Here is a 25,855-nt window from a genome sequence, read left to right as displayed (position 1 = left end):
TTGATAAAGGTCGGATTGTAGCCTATCGCGATTGCGGTTTATTGTGTCGCAACATTGCTACTCGCGATGGTCGAGATACAATGACTGTTAGCAGAATGTGGAGTCGATGGGTTCAGGAGAGTAATACGGAACGCCGTGCTGGATCCCAACGGCCTCGTATCACTAGCAGTCGAGATGACAGGCATCTTATCCGCATGGCTGTAACGGATCGTGCAGCCACGTCTCGATCCCTGAGTCAACAGATGGGGAGTTTGCAAGCCAACCACCATGTGCACGAACAGTTCGACGACGTTTGCAGCAGCATGAACTATCAGCTCGGATACCATGGCTGCGGTTACCCTTGACGCTGCATCACAGACAGGAGCGCTTGCGATGGTGTACTCAATGACGAACCTGTCAGGTTCTGTTTACAGCATCATAATGGTCGCATCCGTGTTTGGCGTTATCGCGGTGGACGCACATTCGAAGCGTGTAATCGTCATCGCCATACTGGCGTATCACCCGGCGTGATGGTATGGGTTGCCATTGGTTACAAAAAAATGGTTCAAATGGCTCTGAGCACTATGGGACTTAACTACTCAGGTCATCAGTCGCCTAGAACTTAGAACTACTTAAACCTAACTTAGGTTAAGTAGTGTGTAAGCTTAGGGACTGATGACCTTAGCAGTTAAGTCCGTTAAGATTTCACACACATCTGAAAATTTTCAAGGATTGTTCGATGAGCATGAAGGTGAAATTACGTATTTGGAAATCTCCTTAAATTTCCAGCTTGAATATTAATAAACCACAGGAAAAAAGAGCAGGTTATTCGTTCAGTAACTATAAAAGAACCAGAATGGTGTAAAATCTCATTGATAACCATTCAGTACTGGTGTGTCTTCGGCCTGCAGTTAGTCTGATCACGTTCCCACGATTTCCAGGGGAGCAGTATGTGGGGGTTGTAGTATAATCCTAGAGTCGTCATTCAAACCCGGTTTCTGAAACTTCGTAAGTAGGATTTCTCAGAGTCTTCCAGTTCAGTTCTTTCTAAATCTCTGTTACACACTACCACGGATCGAGCTTATGACCATTCGTGCTGCTCTTCTCTGTAGGGGTCAATAACATCCCTTGTCAATCCTATCTGGATGGGTCCCACACGCTTGAGCAATATTCTAGGAAAGTTTCCACGGGTGATTTGTAAGCAATTTCCTTTGAAGATTGATAGAATTTTCCTAGTATTCTACCAATAAAACGAAGTGTGCTACCTGCTTTACCGATGACTGAGCCTAAGTAGTAATCCCTACAGTGCGTTACACAGAGGTATTTGTATGAGTTTACCGATTCAAATGGATTCAAATGGTTCAAACGGCTCTGAGCACTATGGGACTTAACATCTGAGGTCATCAGTCCCCTAGAACTTAGAACTACTTAAGGACATCACACACATCCATGCCCGAGGCAGGATTCGAACTTGCGACCGTATCGGTCGCGCAGTTCCAGACTGTTGTTGTTGTTGTTGTGGTCTTCAGTCCTGAGACTGGTTTGATGCAGCTCTCCATGCTACTCTATCCTGTGCAAGCTTCTTCATCTCCCAGTACCTACCGCAACCTACATCCTTCTGAATCTGCTTAGTGTATTCATCTCTTGGTCTCCCCCTATGATTTTTACCCTCCATGCTGCCCTCCAATACTAAATTGGTGATCCCTTGATGCCTCAGAACATGTCCTACCAACCGATCCCTTCTTCTGGTCAAGTTGTGCCACAAACTTCTCTTCTCCCCAATCCTATTCAATACTTCCTCATTAGTTATGTGATCTACCCATCTAATCTTCAGCATTCTTCTGTAGCACCACATTTCAAAAGCTTCTATTCTCTTCTTGTCCAAACTATTTACCGTCCATGTTTCACTTCCATACATGGCTACACTCCATACGAATACTTTCAGAAATAACTTCCTGACACTTAAATCTATACTCGATGTTAACAAATTTCTCTTCTTCAGAAACGCTTTCCTTGCCATTGCCAGTCTACATTTTATATCCTCTCTACTTCGTCCATCATCAGTTATTTTGCTCCCCAAATAGCAAAACTCCTTTACTACTTTAAGTGTCTCATTTCCTAATCTAATACCCTCAGCATCACCCGACTTAACTCGACTACATTCCATTATCCTCGTTTTGCTTTTGTTGATGTTCCAGACTGAAGTTTACCAATTGCAGTGAGTCACAAAATATTGGTACATTCATGCAAATACCTGGATGTAATACTCTGTAGCGACGTGAAATGGAAATATTACTCACGCTAGTCATCGGTAAAGGAGTCAGCAGACTTTATATCCCTGATCATCTTACGTGTGATCAGTGGAGCGGATTAAATTAAATTCGAAACGTCTTCTCAGAGTCTCATGTAGTGGGGGCATACGACACTGTTGACGTGTTTTGAGGACATTATCTTCGGAGGCCCTCTTGGTGCTATTCAAGAGGAGTAGGCTATGTTCTGGGACTACGTTCCATCCTCTCCCTTCCCTCGTTATCGTACACCACGGTATCACACTATACATACGGCCATTACAGTCAATGACATCAACAGATACACTTGAGACGGAACTCTTCCACGGTTTGAGAACAGAGACCATTGCCACCGTAGAAAAGCCTTCTGATTAGACGCCTAAACTTACTCACTGGCGTCTCCCCGCCATCAATGTCAATGACTCTTTCTTTTGAAACTTCCTGGCAGATTAAAACTGTGTGCCGGACCGAGACTCGAACTCGGGACCTTTGACTTTCGCGGGCAAGTGCTCTACCAACTGAGCTACCCAAGCACAACTCACGCCCCGTCCTCACAGCTTTACTTCTGCCAGTACCTCGTCTCCTACCTTCCAAACAACAGAAGCTCTCCTGCGAACCTTGAAGAACTAGCATCCCTGAAAGAAAGGATATTGCGGAGACATGGCTTAGCCACAGCCTAGGGGATGATTCCAGAATGAGATTTTCACTCTGCAGCGGAGTGTGCGCTGATATGAAACTTCCTGGCAGATTAAAACTGAGTGCCGGATCGAGACTTTAACTCGTTGTGAGGACGGGACGTGAGTCCTGCTTGGGTAGCTCAGTTGGTAGAGCACTTGCCCGCGAAAAGCAAAGGTCCCTAGTTCGAGTCTGCCATGAAGTTTCATATCAGCGCACACTCCGCTGCAGAGCGAAAATCTCATACTCTTTCTTTTGTTTATTACAGCTCCTAGCTCATAATTAATAGATGCGCTGACTCATTACATATGTGGATGTAACAACAACAGTAGTTTGTTATGGAATTGGTAACCCTAGAGCTTACACCATACCGCCATACATCCAGGCCTGCAAAGCTGCCGGCCGAGGTGGCCGAGCGGTTCTAGGCGCTATAGTCTGGAACCGCGCGACCGCTACGGTCGCAGGTTCGAATCCTGCCTCGGGGACTGATGTGTGTGATGTCCGTAGGTTAGTTAGGTTTAAGTAGTTCTAAGTTCTAGGGGACTGATGACCTCAGAAATTAAGTCCCATAGTGCTCAGAGCCATTTGAACCTGCCAAGCTGCCTATCCGACGGACATCAACACTAGAAAAATAACAAGTGTACTGTCTGGCAAGAGGAAGGCTCGACTCGCATCAGCGGCGCCAGCGTCAGCACAAGCAGTGCAAGACTCGCCACACCTCTCCCTTATGCTGATCACGTGTCTGCAAAGTAAATGGAGCATGTATCTTTCCACACAGATTGTATTTACGAGGTCCCACAGCTCCAAGCCAGCCTGTTCCGGTTACAGCTTGGCTTCAGCGAATTATCTCTGGGTTTAGCGAACAGCCAACCCACAGCTATCGGTCGACCATACAGATCTAACCACTGACTAGTGTTTGTTTGGACTTTGCGCCTTAGTCATAATTTAACTCTCTTATTTCTAACCGAGCGAGGTTGCGCAGTGGTTAGCACACTGGACTCGCATTCGGGAGGACGACGGTTCAATCCCGTCTCCGGCCATCCTGATTTAGATTTTCCGTGATTTCCCTAAATCGCTTCAGGCAAATGCCGGGATGGTGCCTTTGAAAGGGCACGGCCGATTTCCTTCCCCATCCTTCCCTCACCCGAGCTTGCGCTCCGTCTCTAATGACCTCGTTGTCGACGGGACGTTAAACACTAATCTCCTCCTCCTCCTCCTCCTCTTATTTCTAACTTCGCGGCTAAGTGAGTCTTTAAGTCTTTTGGCTTGGACTCTGCATCAAAGTGATCAATTAATTCTCTTATGTGTGATATATAAAAAGTGTTCATTTCACTGTGTTGTTTGGACTTTGAGTCTACGTAAGAGTTAACGGACATGGGTGGTTCTTATTGACACTCTTTGCGGGAGTTCAACAGTATGCTGTTGATTTTAGTGAATTTGTCATCCACAGTTACCCACTCACCTTTGGAGAAACTGACAATTTCGAGCGTGCCATAAAGTACTAATTGACTGCTGCCACAACAGGGACAACGACGCGTATCCCACGATGTAACTGTGACGAGGTGATTCTAATATTCCTCAATCGTGAGAACACAACCTTCGCGTGGCACACCACTGTAATGCCCATTTGCGACACGCTTGAGCTCTTCGCAGAGCGGCAGCGAGCGCAGCCGGCAGGCCCGTGCCACCCGAGGCGGCCAGAACCGGTCGTGCAGAGTTTTTACGCTGAAGAATGCGCCGACTTCCACGCTCGTGTAGGTCCGATCCCGGCGCGATATGAGTCATATGTCACGGACGCTCAGCGGCGCACAGCGTAATCCGAGGAAGATGCTGCCGCCCAGCTCCACAGCACAGCCGCCACAGGGGACTGGCGGCCACACGCGCACCGCCGCCTTCCCTCACTCTAAAAGAAACGCACTGTGTACGACCGACCGACTGTGATCCTGTAGCTTTTATTTAAACGAATATTTTGAAATGACTACCTAGTGCCTATTTTCTGAGGTTCCTAAGTAACTGACAGAGCGGTCGAATTGATAACTGTCAACATTTTTTCAAAGCTGAGATGTCTGTTCAATTAATCACTTCACAATTGTTGCAAAGTATAACCGGTTCAGTCTGTCCCCATATAATATTACTGCCGTGGTAGTCGTATTTTTTAAAGCTGCATGCTGTGACAGCTGAACTGATTATACAGACAAATACACTACTGGTCGTTACAATTGCTACACCAACAAGATATGCAGATGATACACGGGTATTCATTGGACAAATATATTATACTAGAACTGAAATGTGATTACATTTTCACGCAATTTGGGTGCATAGATCTTGAGAAATCAGTACCGAGAACAACCACCTCTGGCCGTAATAACGGCCCTGATAAGCCTGGGCATTGAGTCAAACAGAGCTTGAATGGCGTGTACAGGTACAGCTGCCCATGCAGCTTCAACACGATACCACAGTTCATTGTATTGTGACGAGCCACTTTCTCGGTCACCATTGACCAGATGTTTTCAATTGGTCAGAGATCTGGAGAATGTGCTGGCCAGGGCTGCAGTCGAACATTTTCTGTATACACAAAGGCCCGTACAGGACCTGCAACATGCGGTCGTGCATTATCCTGTTGAAATGCAGGGTTTCGCAGGGATCGAATGGAAGGTAGAGCCACGGGTCGTAACACATCTGAAATGTAACGTCCACTGTTCAAAGTGCCGTCAATGCGAACAATAGATGACCGAGACGTGTAACCAATGGCACCCCATACCATCACGCCGGGTGATACGCCAGTATGGCGATGACGAATACACGCTTCCAGAGTGCGTTCACCGCGATGTCGCCAAACGCGGATGCGACCATCATGATGCTGTAAACAGAACCTGGATTCATCTGAAAAAATGACGTTTTGCCATTCGTGCACCCACGTTCGTCGTTGAGTACACCATCACAGGCGCTCCTGTCTGTGATGCAGTGTCAAGGGTAATCGCAGCCACGGTCTCCGAGCTGATAGTCGATGCTGCTGCAAACGTCGTCGAACTGTTCGTGCAGATGGTGGTTGGCTTACAAACGTCCCCAGCTGTTGACTCATGCCTGACATCTCGACTGCTAGTGATACGAGGCCGTTGGGATCCAGAACGGCGTTCCGTATTACTCTCCTGAACCTACCGATTCCATATTCTGCTAACAGTCATTGGATCTCGACCAACACGAGCAGCAATGTCGTGATACGATAAACCGCAATCGCGATAGGCTATAATCCGACCTTTATCAAAGTCGGAAACGTGATGGTACGCATTTCTCCTCCTTACACGAGGCATCACAACAACGTTTCACCAAGCAACGCCGGTCAACTGCTGTTTGTGTATGAGAAATCGGTTGGAAACTTTCCTCATGTCAGCACGTTGTAGGTGTCGCCACCGGTGCCAACCTTGTGTGAATGCTCTGAAAAGCTAATCTTTTGCATATCACAGCATCCTCTTCCTGTTGGTTAAATTTCGCGTCGTATTCGTGGTGTAGCAATTTTAATGGCCAATAGTGTACTTGTGATTTGTTCGAATGAATAAAGATTTCCTAGGAGAGAGAGAGAGAGAGAAAGAGAGAAAGAGAGAGAGAGAGAGAGAGAGAGAGAGAGGGAGAGAGAGATCACTATCGGAATATAGAAGAGGCAATATGACGCTGATACATCCACCCATCGCACAGCAGATTGCACAGAAAAGGCATTTTATGCCAGCTTGTAGCACCATGATACTCAATTCTGCTACAATCATCTCCTGATTAACTCCTACAAGGGGATGATCAGATATGTTGCTCCACGATTTTGATGAGTCTTAGGTGTGTTGTAGAGGGGCGTGTCCTATTTACCTGTCGGGTGGCTTTTCATGCTACGGCATGATTTTCCGAGAAAATCGATGTCAAAATTTTTCATGACTATATACTGTATCTGTCAGATTATATACATATATATAATCAATTTCATTAAATAGTACATGTCACGCGGAATTAGTGAAAAATAGTCATTTTCGCCGTAGTAATTTTGTTTATAAATCAACCATTATAGCACTCTCTCTTCAATAGTAGATGTTTTTTCCTTGTTCGTAGTTACAGTTCTAAATATCTGAACTACTCCAAAGAGCTTACAACGGTGGATGAAGTATTAGCAGCTGCTCGTGGATTCCAGATAGAGACGAACCCACTTGTCCCTAATTTTGTCCTCGATTATATAATTAACACCAACCAAACCGGATGCCAGTACAAATCGGCGTACAATATCTGATATATCCCTTGGGCAACAAGGAGTGGATTCGTTGTTGTGCAAAAAAAGATTTGAACTAACTGCGCCAGGAAAGATATTCCTGTATTTTCTTTATGTATGCAAGGACCATCCAGGATATTCGGTCGGATTGTTCAAAAAAAGAGTTGACTACCTGATTCATACATTACAAAACAAAATTGTGACCTGCACGAAATAAGGGAAGTTTGAGAAAGTGCTGTACGATCAAGTTTTTTTTTCTTTTTCTTAATATGTCATTTTTCCGTACGTGGAACAAGAAAAAATTCTCTACTTGACTGGTTCGTAGAAAGGGCTAACCGATTACATATTTTATGATCAAATCTTTATAAATTAAAGAAAAGCATGCAACCGCACCGTACAAATTATCCTTCCCAAATGCACTCCACTTTGCCAACCCTGTAATGTTTACTTTTACGGACAGGTTAAAATTTTCATGAAAAAAATTCAAAATGTCCCAACTTGCTAAAGATTAATATAGAAATCACTTCGAGAAAAGCTTCCATAAAAATAAATTCTTTAATTCAGCATCAATTAGTGCACCTCTTTTGACACGAATGATCCAGTAAGTACCGTTAGCACCGAAGTTGACAGAAGAAAGAGCAACCTAAAGGGACTGTGTTTTCCGTTATCGATTCTGAAAAATCCGTGAGCCTGTAAGACAAGCTTTTATTAAATGTTCTTGGTGCTCTACGAATTTGTGATTCTGTTGCTCCTACAAGTACCAGCAGTGAATATTTTCTAATACAGCAAACTACGCAAGCTACAACGAGTAAATCGATTCTTTAACAAACGGAATGCACATTTCAAGAAAGTTTGCTGTAATTAACGAAATTTCTATTTTTTAATAGTATTGAATGACATATACAATTAATGATGTTCTACACGACAAAACTGAAAAAAGAAACATAGACATAGTTTGAACATGTACCGCCAACGTGATAGACGTTAACTACAACCACTGCAGTATGCTCGGTTGGCCGGTACATGAATAAAGTTACAGGTATAAGAGGTACCCATAAAACTTCAACACTCATTTTCTCGGAAACTGGGCACCGTCGCTTGAAAAGCTGCTTGCCAGGTACTCAGGACTGGATGCTCTGCTGCTCGTTGTTGTTGTTGCAGTTACTGTTGTTGTGATCTTCAGTCCAGAGACTGCTTTGATGCAGCTCTCCATACTACTCTCTATCCTGTGCAAGCCTTTCATGTCCGGGTAACTACTGCAACCTACACCCTTCTGAATCTGCTGAGTGTATTCATTGCTTGATCTCCCTCTACGATTTTTACCCTCCACGCTTCCTTCCAATACTAAATAGGTTATCTCTTGATGCCTCAAAACGTGTCCTGCCAACCGATCTTTTCTTCTAGTCAAGTTTCGCCACAAATTCCTCAATTCTGTTCGGTATCTCCTCATTAGTTACTTGATCTACCCATCTAAACTTCAGCATTCTTCTGTAGCAGCATATTTCGAAAGCTTCTATTCTCTCCTTGTCTAAACTATTTATCGCACACGTTTCACTTCCATACATGGCTACACTCCATACAAATACTTTCAGAAACGGCTTCCTGACACTTAAATCTATATTCGATGTTAACAAATTTCTCTTCTTCAGAAATGCTTTTCTTGACATTGCCAGTCTACATTTTATATCCTCCATATTTCGACCATCAGTTAGTTTGCTCTCCAAATAGCAAAACTCACCTACTACTTTAAGTGTCTCATTTCCTAATCTAACACCCTCAGCATCACCTCATTTAATTCGACTACATTCCATTATCGTCGTTTTGCTTACGTAGATGTTCATCTTATATCCTCCTTTCAAGACACTGCCCATTCCATTCAACTGCTCTTCCAAATCCTTTGCTGTCTCTGACAGAATTACATCATCATCGGCACTTCAAACTTTTTATTTCTTCTCCATGGACTTTAATTTCTACTCCAAATTTTTCATTTGTTTCTTTACTGCTTGCTCAATATACAAATTCAACAACATTGGAGATAGGCTACAAACCTGTCTCATTCCCTTCTCAACCACTGTTTCCCCTTCGTGTCGCTCGACTCTTATAACTGCCATCTGGTTTCTGTACAAATTGTAAACAGCCTTTCTTTCCATGTATTTGACCCCTACCACCTTCAGAATTTGAAAGAGAGTATTCCAATCAAAATTGACAAAACCTGTCTCTAAGTCTACAAATGCTAGAAACGTAGGTTTGCCTTTCCTTAACCTATCTTGCAAGGTAAGTCGTAGGGTCAGTAATGCCTCACGTGTCCCAACAATTCTATGGAATCCAAACTGATCTTCCTCGGGGTCGGCTTCTACCATTTTTTCTATTCGTCTTTAAAGAATTAGTATTTTGCAACCGTGACTTATTAAATTGATAGTTCTGTAATTTTCACGCCTGTCAGCAAATTCTTTCTTTGAAATTGGAATTATTATGTTCCTCTTGAAGTCTGAGGATATTCGTCTGTCTTATACATCCTGCTCACAAGATGGAAGGGTTTTGTCATGGCTTGCTCCCCCAAGGCTATCAATAGTTCTAACAGAGTGTTGTCCATTCCCTGGACCTCGTTTTGACTTAGGTCAACCAGTACTCTGTTAAAATCTTCAACCAGTATCATACCTCCCATTACATTTTTATCTACGTCCTCTTCCAGTTCTTTAATATTGTCCTCAAGTACATCGCCCTTTTATAGATCATCTATATACTCCTTCCACCTTTATGCTTTCCCTTCTTCGTTAGGGGCTGGATTTCCATCTGAGTTCTTGATATTCATACAGATGGTTCTCTTTTCTCCAACGGTCTCTTTAATTTTCCTGTAGGCAGTATCTATCTTACCCCTAGTGATACACGCTTCTACATCCTTACATTTGTCCTCTAGCCATTCCTGCTTAGCCATTTGGCAGTTCCTGTCGATCTCATTTTTGAGACGTTTGTATTCCTTTTCACCTGCTTCACTTACTGCATTTTAATATTTTCTCCTTTCATCTATTAAATTCAATATCTCTTCTTTTACCCAAGGATTTCTACTAGCCCTCGTCTTTTTACCTACTTGATCCTATCCTCTGCTGCCTTTACTATTTGATCTCTCAAAGCTACCCATTATTCTTCTACTGCATTTCTTTCCCCTGGTCTTGTTAACCGTTCCCTAATGCTCTCTCTGAAAGTCTCTACAACGTCTGGTTCTTCCAGATTGTCCAGTTTCCATCTTCTTAAATTCCTACCTTTTTGCAGTTTCTTCAGTTTTAATGTATAGTTCATAACTAATAAATTGTGCTCAGAGTCCACATCTGTCCTTGGAAATATCTTGCAACTTAAAGTCTCGTTCTGAAATCTCTGTGTTACCATTATATAACCAATCTGAAACCTTCCAGTGTCTCCAGGCCTCTTCTACGTATACAACCTTCTTTCATTATCTCCACAACATGTCTAATCAAAATCCGTGATTAACAAGTCTGAAGTAAACAGAATTGAAATTTGTAGAAAATGAAGTAAGAGAAAAGATTGTCCTGCAAGTAGAATGGAATTATTTCTGGTCGTTCCGGCAACTGTTGTCTCAGTAACAGAACATACCAAGCTTTCGAGATACTAGTGTTACAGCAAGCACGCTATCTGATACAATCGCTCTTTTTTGGCATCTGTAAACGGAATAGCCAAGCTACCAACATGGAGATAACTCTACTCAAAGCATTTAAAAGGTACACAAACTGTTTCTAAATTTATTTCCTTACACAGCGAGGCCGTTAATAACTCGGAGTGAATATACGACATGCATATACATATATTTTTCTATGACTTCGGAAAGACGTCAAAAATCACTTAAACGACATAACATATGTGGGACTTTGGCAAATATTAATGTAATATTAGCGACAACAATCAGTATTCCATTAGGAAGAAAGATCCGGTAAACGTCTCTCCTACTGTACCACATCTAAAGAAACGCTTAACTCAGACACAGTTGATGTGTTTATCTGTGCCCTGTTGTTCTAGCGATCAGACAACTTGGTCCCGAACCTATTCAAATATAGCGTATGGCAGTTTTGGTCTGGCTTCCGCTCCTACACAGTTCGCAGCGTGCTGCAACTCTTTTTATTTGACGCTATTTCGGCAACTTGCTCGCCGGCGATGGTGAAGTGACGATGAATACAACAAAATCACCTTTCTCAATCGTTTGTTACCGTTCGTTGTTCCAGCCACCAAGAGTAAAGCGCTGGCAGAAGGGGAGCGAACTTGTTTCGCATACTGTATGTAGAATCGTACAGGTATGCCATCAGGTCCGGTCATCTATACTCTGCTGAGCGATTTTAGTTTGCTTTCTATGTCGTGGACACTTATCTCGTTATCTATCACTTTGGTGTTCATGCAATGACTGAAAGCAGCAACCACAGAAGTCTTACTCACTGGAATAATACCAGAATTTAATATTTCAGTCCTCTCTCTACCATCCTACCTTTCGCTAGTAGCGTTATCACTGAGTTACTGGACAGAGAGCATTTATGCCTTGTTACTGATTACTCAACATTTCATTTGCAACCGCAGCTGTGGCGTTGGCAAGGGAAACTCCCCGTCTCACCCCCTTCAGATTTAGTGGTAAAATGGCCCAGTGGATAGCCCGTTAAAAACTGAACACACATCAAACATGGAAACACGAAGAGGGTATGCTGAGCAGTGGAAAATGAAGCAAAATACAAATAGTGAACGGTCGAAGCTCAAGATAATAATGATGTGTGACGAGGGCCTCCCGTCGGCTAGACCGCTCGCCTGGTGCAAGTCTTTCGATTTGACGCCACTTCGGCGACTTGCGCGTCGATGGGGACGAAATGATGATGAGTAGGACAACACAACACCCAGTCCCTGAGTGGAGAAAATCTCCGACCCAGCCGGGAATCGAACCCGGGCCCTTAGGACTGACAGTCTGTCGCGCTGACCACTTTTTTTTTGGTTCGTTGTATTTCGTCGTAGCGGACGTCACATGACACACGTTGAAGTTCGTTGTTAATATTTTCACTCTTTTTTATTGCAGAGGCCAGCCAGCTCTCTGACCGAACACGCTGAGCTACCGTGCCGGCACCACTCAGCTACGGGAGCGGACGAAGCTCAAGATGTGCGACATCGAGCGATCTACATGAACCATGCTGTCGTGGTAGTGTGGTCATGGTGGTGAACTACAAACCGGGAGATCCATGTCCAAACTGATGAACTTTCCGTCTCGTCATTGATGTGTTTGTTCTCGTTCTGTAGTCTTGGCAATGCTGGTACTATACGTTGGTTACAGAATGTGAATCATGTCGTAGGAATATATAACCATTGCAAGAAAAGCTGTTCTAGGCGCTTCAGTCTGGAACCGCGCGACCGCTATGGTCACAGGTTCGAATCCTGCCTCGGGCGTGGATGTGTGTGATGTCCTCAGATTAGTTAGTTTTAAGCAGTTCTAAGTTCTAGGGGACTGATGACCTCACAAGTTAAGTCCCATAGTGCTCAGAGCCATTTGAACCGTTTTTTTTTTTTTTTTTTTTTTTTTTTTTTTTTTTTTTTTTTTTTTTTTTTTTGTTCAATGTACATGATGGCAGCAGGCGAAGTGCCGCATAGACCTCCCACAGAAACTAAAACAACAAATGAACGGGTATGAATTCTGTTACAACAAAGGAATTCAAGAGTCGAAATTTCCAAAACGGAACGCAAGTGTCGTAACATGTAGTACTTGTGTAGAATAGATAGGGGGTTCGTACGTCTGGAGGTCCATTCCTTACACTTCGCAGTTGCAAACGGACGTTGTACCAGGACACAGACACGAATTTGAACACAGCGAAGAGAGACGTCAGTGACCGGACGGGCAGTTCATAACGTTCTGAAATAAAGGAGGTTTGAATACGGATCTCTCACTTTGCAATCCAACACGATGACCACATAACCACGACACCGTGGCTCATACAATTCGCTCGATGTTGCAGATCTTGATCTTGTACGTTTCACTGTTTCGATTTTGCTTCTTTCTTCCACAGTTCAGTACATCTTCTTGCTGTTTTCGGACTCGATCTGTGTTCTGTTTTTGACGCGATAGCCACTGGGCCATCTTATCACTAAATCTAAGAGGGATTTTACGGGAAGTTGTCATTATCATCATTTCAGCTTTAGTTCGCCCGCAAGATATTTTCTTTGACACATTAGATTCACTGAAGACGTTTCTCGAAAGTTTGATAGCACACTCCAAGCTCGTATAGGTTAGATTGTGTTGCACTGTGTGGTAGACGAATGAAAATTCACCAGCAATGGTTTTCACATCTTCGTTTGTTAAGCCTTTGCTCAAGTGAGGAGAGATGAAGAACGTAGTTATTTTGGATGAAGCAGTTACATCATTTGCCTTGCTTATGTGACCTACAAGCAAATACAAGATGTTAACTCAGAAAATTGCGGATTACTAATTACTACGCACTGAACAGCAAGATTATATATATATATATATATATATATATATATATATATATATATATATATATATATATACACATATATATATGTATATGACTATTCACATTAAGCACTGGCACAGAAACAGTCACATCTAACCAAGCGTCGGTCGATCATTCCAAAGATATTCGATAGACATAATGTCATATATATATATATATATATATATATATATATATATATGACTATTCACATTAAGCACTGGCACAGAAACAGTCACATCTAACCAAGCGTCGGACGATCATTCCAAAGAAATTCGATAGACATAATGTCGACATCTATGGTCGAAGATCGATATAGGATCAGTAGTCTCTGCTGTCTACGAACGAATCCTGACAATGCGTGCAAAATTTAAATGATTGACAAGTATTTTTACATACCGATACGTGATAAGAAAAATACAGTTGAAAACGGGAGATAAACGGCCACTGAGCCTGAAAATATGGGAGCCGGGAGATTATAAAAAAATGTCGCTAAATACGGGAGATCCCCGGAAATCCGGGAGAGTCGGTCACCCTAGTGCAGACTGCCCTCCGGCTGCAGTGACTGTGAGCGCGATGTGAGCGCCCGGGGCCCCCCGCTGTCAGGAGAGTGCAACCACAAGTGGGGCAGCGGCTGTCGGACGGCGGAGACCAGGTGACGCATTGTCTCGGTCTGGCCGCAAGGCAAGGCAAGGCCGTCGAAAGCCACTTTCTGCGCGCTCCACTTGGGACCTTATCGCCGCCGCGGGGGACACGTCAGCTGGACGCCGATACGGCGAGGCGCCCGGGAGCGATCCGCTCCACCATTCACAGCTAACCCACTTCCAGTGCTTTGCTTGTCAGGCTTCGGCTAGTCTTTTCATCGTTCGAATCGTTGTTATTGCAACCTCCCCGTCTTGAGACAGTCTGCTTTCGCGTTCGTAGTTCGGCATACTCACCATGTCACTTTCATACACTGTTCATTAATTTACTGAAAATTTAAAGATCTGTTACCTGATATTTTTTAAACAGGTCGTACATATTACAGTTCCAGTTTGTCATTTTTTTTTTGTAGTTTTATGTTTGGTTTTCATCTGCAACATATAACACGGAATAAATACACTGAAGAGCCAAAGAAACTGGTACACCTGCCTAATACCGTGTACGGTCCCCGCGAGCACGCACATGTGCCGCAGCACGACATGGCATGGACTCGACTAATGTCTGAAGTAGTGCTGGAGGGAACTGACACAATGACTCCTGCAGGGCTGTTCATAAGTCCGCAAGAGTACGAGAGGGTGGAAACATCTTGTGAACAGCATGTTGCAAGGCATACGAGATATGCTGAATAATGTTCATGTCTGGGGAATTTGGTGCTCAGCGGAAGTGCTTAAACTGAGAAGAGTGCTCCTGGAGCAACTCAGTAGAAATTCTGGATGTGTGGGGTGTCGCATTGTCCCGGTGGAATAGCCCAGGTCCATCGGAATGCACAATGGACATGATATCGTGTCACCTGTCAGAGTCGTATCTAGACGTATCAGGAGTCCCACATCGCTCCAACTGCACAAGCCCCACACCATTACAGAGCCTCCACCACCTTGAACACTCCCCTGCTGACACGCAGGGTCCATGAATTCACGAGGTTGTCTCCAAACCCGTCCATCTGTTCGATACAGCCGGCCAGTGTGGCCGAGCGGTTCTAGGTGCTACAGTATGGAACCGCGCGACTGCTACGGTCGCAGGTTCGAATCCTGCCTCGGGCATGGATGTGTGTGATGCCCTTAGGTTAGTTGGGTTTATAGTTCTAAGTTCTAGGGGACTGATGACCACTGCAGTGAAGTCCCATAGTGCTCAGACCCATTTTTTTTTTGTTCGATACAATTTGAAACGAGACTCTTCCAACGAGGCGTTTCCAGTCACCCACAGTTCAATGTCGATGTTGACGGGCTCAGGCGATGCGTGAAGCTTTGTGTCCTGCGGTCATCAAGGGTATGGGCCATCAGCTGTAAAAGTCCATATCGATGATGTTTCTTTGAATTGTTCGTATACTATCACTTTTTGATGGCCCAGAATTGAAAACGGCAGCAATTTGGGGAAGGGTGCACTTCTGTCACGTTGAACGATTCTCTTCAGTCATCGTTGGTCCTGTTCTTGTAGGATCTTTTACCGGCCGTAGCGATGTTGGGAGATTTGATATTTTACCCGTTTACTGATATTTACGATACACTCGTGAAACGGTCGTATGGGAAAACCCCATTTCATCGCTACTTCGGAGATGTTCTGTACCATCGCTCGTGCGCGCACTATAGCATCAGTCTTGATAACCTGCCATTGTAGCATCAGTAACCGATCAAACAAATGCGCCAGACACTTGTTGTCTTATATAGTATTTGCCAACCGCAGCACCGTTTCTGCCTGTTTACATATCCTTGCGTTTGAATACGTAAGCCTATACCAGCTTCTTTGGCGCTTTAGTGTACTTTTTTAAAACAAGATTTTGAGATTCGAATGTAAATACAATTTTGTTGATTTAAAAGCAATCTAAAAGGATGATAGGACAGAGGAGCGATCTATTAGTGGCATCACCTATTGTCTGGCGGTGAACACTTCAGAATGGTTTCTCCAAGCTGTTGACCGCCAGTCACAACAAAATGGTTTGTAGTTAGTAGCAGCGAAATGGTATTGTTAATAATATGTATTAACATTAGGTATTCATCCATGAACAGCACTTGCTGCTTTCTTGGCTAGATTGCAAGCACCTTCCACTGCATTTACTTTAGTATTTGCTATCCTTAATTTTTATCTGACTGATATGTGTAATTTGTCAGTGCATTTTGGCCTTTTTATGACTGATTCATGATTCTAGGTGTCTTATTTATTGTTACCTCTCATATTACTCCTCCTCATCCTCTTCAGTATCACGGTTGTCGATGTCAATGAAGATAACGCTGTCAATCCTATGAAGACTGTTGTTATGTTGTATATAGGCATGTGTCTGCAAATACTCTACATGTGTTGGTTTGAAATAGCTTATGTTAATGCATTAAATGTGCCCACTGTTCATGGTGTCTTATTACAGTTCAATGTGTTTCTATTACTGTGCAGTATAAGGGTAGTTGTAATTTTGTTGTAACTGGTGGTCAACAACTCGAAGAAATCATTCCGAGGTATTCACTACCAGTCACAATCGGTGATGACGCTAATAAATCTCTCCTGTGCCCTATCATCTGCTTACAGTCTTTTTAAAATAACAAAATTATTGTTATTCTCGTACTGCCCCCGGAATAAAACAGTGTGTTCTGGGGAACCTTATTAATCACATGTGCATGTAGCAGGCGTCTGTCTCAGACTGACGCGCTGTAAGTGCATGTGATATGTATGTCTTATGTAAGGAAGGAAGTCTTACAGTCAACGGTCCTTAGAACTAGCATCCCAGTCACCTTGCCACGTATCCAAACGACAACCTTTAAGGTGAAGTGTCGTCTAACTGGTGCTTTGCTGGTTACCAGGTTCAGTCTACACGCCCACGTGCTAGCTGCGAAGCCGCGTACTGGTACTGATTAGAAGAGTGCACGGTGGTATGTCCGTACGAATGGTAGAGGTAGCCTTACCGGTTTGTGTAGGTTTTTTTTTTTTTGCTTTGTCTTTTGTTAGCCTTATGTTGTCCGTAGAAATCCAATTTCTTATCTATTTCTGCACCAAGATAACCTATATAATATGCACCTTTGATGTTTGTATCCCCTATTTTAACTGAATGATTCCTCTGGAGTGATACTTTCAGTAATATGTATGTTGCTTTTTTTTTTTAGTTTGTTGTTGTGACGCCATTCCGTAATTATTAGTAGTGTCCCACTGGCTTTCTCTCATTTACAAGCTAAAGTATTATGATCACTGTCGACCACGAGATTTAATGCCACTTGGCGGTAAGCGAGTTTGACAAGGACTACATTGTTACGACCCACCCCCTCGGAAAGGACATCTCAGAAACGGTGTAACGGATCGCATGCTACTGTCGCGAACATCTGTGGTGAGATCTCGAGTGGGTGACAAGGTGTTGGACATACGTTCTTATTCCAGGACGTGTACATCGGAGGATTGCACACTCTGTAAAGTAGAATAGGAGGCGATCTTTGACAGGTCTGAGGACAGAGTGCAATGGTTTTATACGCGTAAGTGTTTTGGAGCACATGGTTCATCGCACAGTAGAGAATTAGGGATTCTACTGAAAGCAACATTAACGTGTTCTCATGAAGATTCAACATCGTTGCAGAGGATCTGAAATCATCGATATTGGACAGTACATCAATGGAAACGTTTTTCCTAGTCGGATGAATCACGTTCCTTGCTAATCAGGTCGATGGTCGCATACGAAACACAGTCATCGATCTCAATGACCACTTCAGTGCTACCATCCACTATAAAGGAGCAGCCCTCACAACCAAATTATTGGATAGAGAGGGAAGAGGGGCAGAGGCATCCTATTGATCAATACTCTGTTCTATTTTATTTCTCGTTCAGCTACAGGCAAAGCGTGATACACTTACAAACATCAACATAAAAATTTAAATTAACATTAACAATGATTTACAATAAAATTTTCAGGGTTTCCAGCCACAAAAGTGCTTGGTCACTTATCACATGTATGTCCATCAGATTTCCTCCCTTAAGTCCGTGTACGTCGCACTCAACTATATGCTGCATGGTTTGACTCTCTCCGCACTCACAATTGGGGTCCTGGGAGAAACCCCACTTTTTCAGCAAATATCCGCACCGACCAACACCTGTCCGCAGACGATTTAGGGTTACCCACACTGTACGTTGGAGTTGGAAGCCTGGAACTCGTTGAGATGGGTCCTCAATAAGGAAACTGTTATTCACTTTGCTTTCCTGCCATTGCTGTTTCCACAGGTTATCGATATCAATCTGTTGTTTGAGTTCTTTCCAGAAGGGATTTCTTGACATCAATCTGTCAGGGGGAGGAGGTAGGTCCCTGAACTTTTCTTTGTACCTCTGGATTGCTCTTTCACGTCTAATCGAGGGTGGTTCGATATTGGCAAGGACGGGCAGCCAAGGTTTCGGGGTGGGTCTTACTGTTCCTGTTATGAGCCTCATTGTCTCGTTAAGTTGCACATCAATATATCTGACATGCCTACTGCGGGCCCAGACGGGTGCGCAATATTCCGCTACACTATACAGAAGTGCCAGTGCTGATGTGCGTAGAGTTTCAGTGGAACATCCCCAGGTTGTTCCTGCCAGTTTCATTATGATGTTGTTTCTTGTTTTCATTTTTTGGGCGACTTCGTACAGGTGGCTCTTATATGTGAGAATGCGATCTAGCTTAACACCCAGATATTTTGGCGTTCTATCGTTTTTCAACAATTTACCTTTTATTTGCACTTTTAGCTCACGATTTGCATCTTTGTTACACAAGTGCATTATTGATGCCACGGATTTAGTCGGATTTACTTTGAGGTGCCAGTTGTCATAATATTGTTGTAGTCGTTCCAGATCCCTGTTTAAAATTTCTTCCAGTTCTTCGAAAGTGTTGGCGTGAGCCGCGATAGCGATGTCATCTGCATACATAAAAGAACGAGATTCCAGGTTTGGGATGTCCGCTATGTATAAATTGAAAAGGCATGGAGCCAGCACAGACCCTTGGGGGAGACCATTTTGTAGTGTCCTGTAGCTGCTTGTTTTCCCATTCAGAGATACCTTGAATCTCCTGTTTATCAACATATTTCTGACTAGATCTATGATCTTCTTGCATTTCACGACTTTTGACAGTTTATACAGTATCCCTTTTGTCCATACGGTGTCGTATGCTGAGGTGAGATCTAATAATACCATGCCCGTTTTCTTTTTGTTTTGGTAACCTCTTTCAATGAAAGTGGTTAGGGCGAGAACTTGGTCGCAACAATCTCTTCCTTTTCGAAAACCGCCTTGCTCTGGGGGAAGAGCAGCTTCTATTTTACTTTCTATTCTGCCTAGGATGACTCGTTCAAACAGCTTGTAAGTGGTGCACAATAAAGATATCGGTCTATAATCTTTAGCATTCTCTCCTGTTTTCCCTGGTTTCTGGATGGCTATGACTTGTGCGTTTTTCCATTGCTTTGGTAACCGGCTGGTATCTATGATATTAGAGAAAAGAGAAGACAGCCATGCTCTTCCCTTTGGCCCGAGGTTCTTGAAGAATTCTGGAAGAAGGCCGTCACAGCCAGCTGCTTTACCAGGTGACATTTTCTTTAGTGCTATATTTATCTCTTCTTGTGTTACCCAGTTCGCTAAACCTGCTTCCTCCTCGCTTGCATCTAGCTCTTCGTTCATCAGTTGGTGCAGTTCTTTTTTCTTCGAGGCGGAGGCATGGATTCTGGATGTTTGTAGTATAGAAGAGCATATCTTGTTAGGGGTCATTTTATTATTGATGTTCCGTCCCTTGAATTGTGCTCCGCCAAGTTTCCTCAGTAGACTCCAGCTCTTCTGTGAGGAGTGCGTAAAGTCCATTTGTTCCATCCGCTTTTGCCATCTCTGTTTGCGTTCCTCGTCCATAGCTCTTATGAGCTGTTCTCCTAGTTCTGGATTCTCTGTTTTGTTATATTCATCGAGTAGTTGTTCGCACTCCTTTGTCCAGCATGGGATGTATTCTTTCCGCGCTCCTCTTGGTATTGAGTTATGTGCCGCTTTAATAATTAACTTCGTAAATCTGTCGTAATTTTCTGGAATTGGGAGAATTCTGTTTACATTATTTTGAATGGTATCTTTAAACTTAACCCAGTTAGCCTTCCTGAGGTTCCAGCGGGCTATAGGGGGGCTCTTTATTACCGGTATTTGGATCCCAAGGTCTATAATAACTGGTCTGTGTTGGCTCCGAGGAATACGGCTCAGTACAGTTCTCTTGGACGGAAGTGCTATTCCAGTTTCTCCAGATGAGACAAAACAAAGATCGGGCGTTGATGTTGTGCCCCACGCTCCTGAACAGGGTGCCGGACGTAGTAATACCTCCCGGCCCTCACAGGCGAAGTTACTCTGTTCTGGTTATTCTGGTACAGCATGTTGCCATTTGGGATTTCAAGCGAACCCGCCGTTTTCCAGTAGTACTTGGAACAGGTGACAAATGGCGACCTGGGAACTGTGAAATATTTAGGAGACATTATTATCATGGAAAGGAACGCAAGGAATCTATTGCCGAATCAGAAAATACAGTATCAGCTTTTGGAAAATGCCACGATTGGTGCGGCTGCCCCGTCGGAGGTTCGAGTCCTCCCTTGGGCATGGATGTGTGTGTTGTCCGTAGCGTAAGTTTACGTTAGATTGAGCAGTGTGTAAGCCTAGAGACCGATGACGTCAGGAGTTTGGTCTCGTAGGAATTTACCATAAATTTCCGAACTTTTTTGGAAAATTCCAACCTCAAGTGCAACAGAGAGAGAGGCATGGTTTTGTCTGACACGCAGAATACCCCAGACAAAAGTTTAGCACTTGATGGAACCACTCAACACCTCGAGGTACCGAGGCCATTCAAAAATTGCCGGCATGCGTTTATGCCAAGTAATGAAAATCAGTTTTTGGACAATTAAATTGTCATCATAAATTTATCCCCCACGCCACAGCCATCTCCAGCACCCCCTTCTGCAAAAACACAAAGTGGCATTGTTAGTCTGGCTGCCAGAAACCCTTGATAGATCTCCTCCGGCTGACCTGTCTGACAGCTAATTAGCTACAGAAATTCCTATTAGTGGCTGCGGACGCATCAGATTATATTACATTATCAGAGTGGTTATACGTCACAAGGCATATTGTATGGAATGCCCATAGCCTTCGTTTCAGTAACTCTAACGACAGCCAAATCTAACTACAGCCAGGCAGAGGAGGAGGCCCTCGCACCACTGCTACAATTATCTCTACACCAATGGCTAATCATCCCAACCAACCACAAACCAGAGATGTCTCTTTTGCATACTTCGAGTGGATGTTCCACAGAAAACAGCACTACACTTCTAGGGGTGGTCCTTGGTTTTTGTTGTTGTCCGGCAGGTCAGGCCACGGCTTTAGACGCAATAGCAAAGGTGTGTTTTCATGTAGACCTGAAATCAACTAAAGCGGCCGCCCTATTTCCCATTCTCGCTAAATCCATCGTCGAATTAATACCAAGCAACCGCTTTCTATGCGATGTGTTAACCTTGCATCACACACTGGTAGCCAGCTGTCAGAAAGTTAATCAGTAGTTAGAATGTTGCGTTATATTGGTACTGGTGACATAAACTCTCTGTTTTTATTTCCTCTAACAAAACCGCAAAAGCTGCCATAAATTGATTTATTAATGAATCACAACTATTTTCGTGACCATAAAGCCACATATCCACGTGAAAAGCACTTGAGTCTAAAGAAGATAGAGTTTACAATTAGAACTAACCTTAGCTTCACTTTATCAGAGTGCTGCAGTGCCCGTTACCAGGTGAGGACAACAGACCTTTAATTGTGATTAATTCCTATTATGGTAAATAATAAATGTCCCCTATCTTCCTGCCTGAAAGTAGCGTATAACAAAGACACCCCTCATCTAAAAGATGACAGAAGACCCAAGAGAATCGTAAAAAGAAAACCATGACAATAACCGAATCGAAAGAAACGGAAAAGAATCCCCCTGTAGATCTCGCTTACCACCAAATGGAATGAGCAAACCTCAGATGAAGCGGGACGTTTTTAAGGTTCCAAAACCTTCAGGGGGAAAATGGCAAAAAGAGATTTATTGTTCCCAAAGTCTTGCAATGACGCACGCTGGATCTGCTCCTTTGCCTTGATAAGATTATTGGCGTGAGAGAATTTATTTTTGCGAGATATCGACAAAGATATCAAGCACGCCCTCGCCAACTGCCGCCTTTGCCAACAATGCCAGGCAGCCACAGTAAAGAACTTCCAGTGGGCTCCTCCTACACAGCCATGGTTATGAATCCATTTAGACTTCGGAAGCCATATCATGGGTATATAATGGCTAATATTCATCAGTGCATATATAGCAAACTTCGATCTGTCTCTAGCATGTGGAACATAGTCATGGGAAAACTAATCGAGCTTTGGCGGAAAATTCCACATTGAGAATTTACTAGCCATGATTTTCATAGACAATGGTCCCCCATTTTTTTCGATGGACTTGTAACAGTTTTGTGTAAGACATCAGAATCAGCGTATGCTTATAGTTACCTTACACTCTGCATGGCAGAATTGTTTGTGCATACTTTTAAAACACAAATCGCCAAACTATAGCAGAAATACAATAAGGAAGACACTCTCACAATTTTCTTCATTTTATATCGTCTGATATCTCGCAATGGGCTCAGCTCAACCAAAGAGCTTCGCAGTTGCCCTCAGCAGACCAAGCTGTCGATAGTAAAGCCAATCGCCCACAGCAACTCACTGCCAGTAGGCCACCCCCATTGTTTTAGGCTCAATTTGGGCGACGGTGTTCAGCAGGGGAAAAATTGGTGGGTACTGGCATGTGTCCAACACCTTCTGGTCTGACGCTGTCATAGGTCCAGCTCCAAAACCACAATCTGCAAACACATTAACCAGCCCCATCCCCATAGACTCTAAGGTATTGCTATCAACAAATATTATCACATTTTCTTTTCCAGAGATTGCAAATCCAGTCCCCGAGCTGGATCAACAGCTGGTGCAGCTTCAGCAACTTCAGCAGTGGGAGCCCTATTGACGGTATGATGTCAGTCCCCAAGACAGTGATGTAGCCATATGGGAGGCCCCCATCCCAGTGGAACATTGAGGGATCCAGGACGCAACCACTGCAACGGAACTAGAGGACATCGAGATGGTTACACCATCTCTCCCCTGGAGGGAGGGGTGGGCAGACACGACCGGCGGGTTGCCATAGCTCAGGTGCCCCACTGGCTTCCCAACAGGCTGGATTGTTCATCACAGTTGCACAGTTGCCAGCGAAAACACGCCGCTCTGTTCTCGAGTTACATTCTGGCGGACACCACGGAAACGTGCAGCGCCATTTTCACAACCCACGGAGCTTGTATTGTGACGCTAGACACGTGGGATTCCTCATCTCTGATGATCATGTGTCAGCAGTAACATCAAGCAAGTATCAGTCTGCAAAGCCTCTAGTTAAGTGGCCATACAGAGTGGCCATATCTAACCACAGCACCAGTCAAGGAGAAGCTGCACCGCTACGAGTCACCAGCAGTCACAGCCACAGTCACCACCTCCACCGACCTTGGTCTCAATCAGACACTGTGCCTTGGTCTCAATCAGACACTGTGCTCTTGAAATAGTAGTCGATGTTTCACATTGATTTTCTGATAGTATCATGTAACTGTCACCAGTGATGGACATCCGATCGGACTTTGAATAATTTGTCAGCTATTGCCAATGAACTAGTATCAACCTAGAAATATAATTTCTTCTGCTAAACCGAATGTAGAAGATTACAGTTTGTGACTCTTCAGACTTTATGCAACTGCGTCCCTGATGATGTTGTTTGAGACTGGCTTTATTTTCTCTGTTTTTCGTAATGCAGTGTTATTTATTTAGTACTACATGGGAATATTATTTGCATGCGTGGACTCATTCTGTCCACCGCAAAAAGTACCGTTGTATGTTTAATTTGTTAAGATAATAAGCTGTACTGTAGAATACAGTGGAAATATGGTAATGCGAGATGTAAAGCTATTAATAATGAAATCTAATTTTTTACTGATGTACAGAGTGCATGAATAAACTCTTGTTCCGTAATACGTGCAGTGACGTCAAAACAGTCACATTACAACACAGGCGCAGGTTAAAGGGGGAAAGTCACACTGGTGAACACATACGAACCAGTTCGCTTACTGGACAAACTTTCCACGTGCTCGCCGAGGTTTTATGGCAGTAACTCCGCGACAGTGTATTTCCGAGCAATGGCTATTTGAGATGTTTTGCTCAATTCGACGTCGCCTTCCCTGCTTTGAATGTATGATACTTACTAGCAGGTTGTTTTTCTACACCCTGTATGCAATTAAGATGAAGACAAGCCCATATTTTAACGACTGTCAGCTGATAGAAACCGTAAAACGTCTCGTTATTTCTCTGTTTTTCAGGAAGTTTACCCCGCCGTACAGGGTTCACTATTTTCATGATTGGACAAATTTATTTTCCATTTTTAAGCTCCCTGACTGATTGCCCTTGCTGTCGTCATAGTCGTCAGTTAACAAGCTGGAGGGAAGTGGAGAGCGCCAACTGTCTCTGGAACGTGGAATCCTCGTCCTGCGTGTGAGCGTTTTTTAACTGTTTGTGTATCGTATTTTCTGAGAAGCAGAATGGCACCAACATTGGATTTCCCTAATCGAGAGTGGAAACCGCTTAAAAACCTCTCAGGTTGGCTGGTGAATCAGGTCAAAGTCATAAATCCATCGTGCGTATTCGACCTGTTTGGCGAACTACCGCCTTTCTTGTTAAGCTATACGAGCAGATCGTAGAAGCTCTCGTCATATACACGTTAAAAAAAGTTTTGCATCACTGCGGGTGTTTTTCTATTGTGACTGCCCGTGCACCGATCGGAAGATCATTCGTGACGTCCGTAAACATACAGACAGTAGAGAGCCTGTATAGGGAGAGAGTGGTCAACCGGACGATACGGCGGCCATTTTTCTGCCAAACTGCGGGCGGGACTTTTGAATGGCCAGTAGTGGAGTAGTGGAGTACACACTCACCGAATCAAAAGTACAAGACAATATGGCGAAATCATTCGTTAAATGCCTTTGTTTATAAGAATAATGTGTTATAATAATTTTCACACAGCCAATTTACAGGTCTGTTTCCAAATTTAACTTGTATATTTCAAGTTGTTTTATATGTAGTAAAAAGCAAAAACGACTTACTTCGCATAGATAAGAATACTTGGTTGGTTTCCACAAGGCTCCTGTTTGAATTATGTCAGTCCTGTTGACTGAGACTGCCCCCTGCTTTCGTCTTTCTTCATTGCGCGGAAATGCTAACATGCGAAATCCACCTTCGCCTCTAGTGGAACAACCAAATGCAGCACAACCTGGCATCGTTTACGAACGTCTGCAGAACGAATTACAGATGTCAAAAACAATACTGTACAATTACTAACGTGTTTACTTCAAACATGTAGGCCTACCGACTTCATCACAAAACTCTTCATTATTTCAACTCGTATTTAAGATCGCAAACGCTAATTACGT

At 43.6% G+C, this 25,855-nt stretch overlaps 1 protein-coding gene across 1 annotated transcript in view; it reads right to left on the bottom strand.

Moving 5' to 3' along the window:
* Window positions 1-23,228, bottom strand: part of LOC126410704 (protein singed wings 2) — a 214,768-nt gene extending 191,540 nt beyond the window's left edge. The window contains exon 1 of the mRNA XM_050081347.1: window positions 23,068-23,228. Coding sequence (XP_049937304.1) covers window positions 23,068-23,228 — 161 coding nt within the window. The remainder of the gene's footprint in view (window positions 1-23,067) is intronic.
* Window positions 23,229-25,855: the final 2,627 nt, after the last annotated feature.

This window comes from Schistocerca serialis, chromosome 1 (genome assembly GCF_023864345.2).
Source record: "Schistocerca serialis cubense isolate TAMUIC-IGC-003099 chromosome 1, iqSchSeri2.2, whole genome shotgun sequence".
NCBI classification, from domain to species: domain Eukaryota; kingdom Metazoa; phylum Arthropoda; class Insecta; order Orthoptera; family Acrididae; genus Schistocerca; species Schistocerca serialis.
The sequence above is the reverse complement of the archived record's forward strand: the minus strand, read 5'-3'. Positions and strand labels throughout refer to the sequence as shown.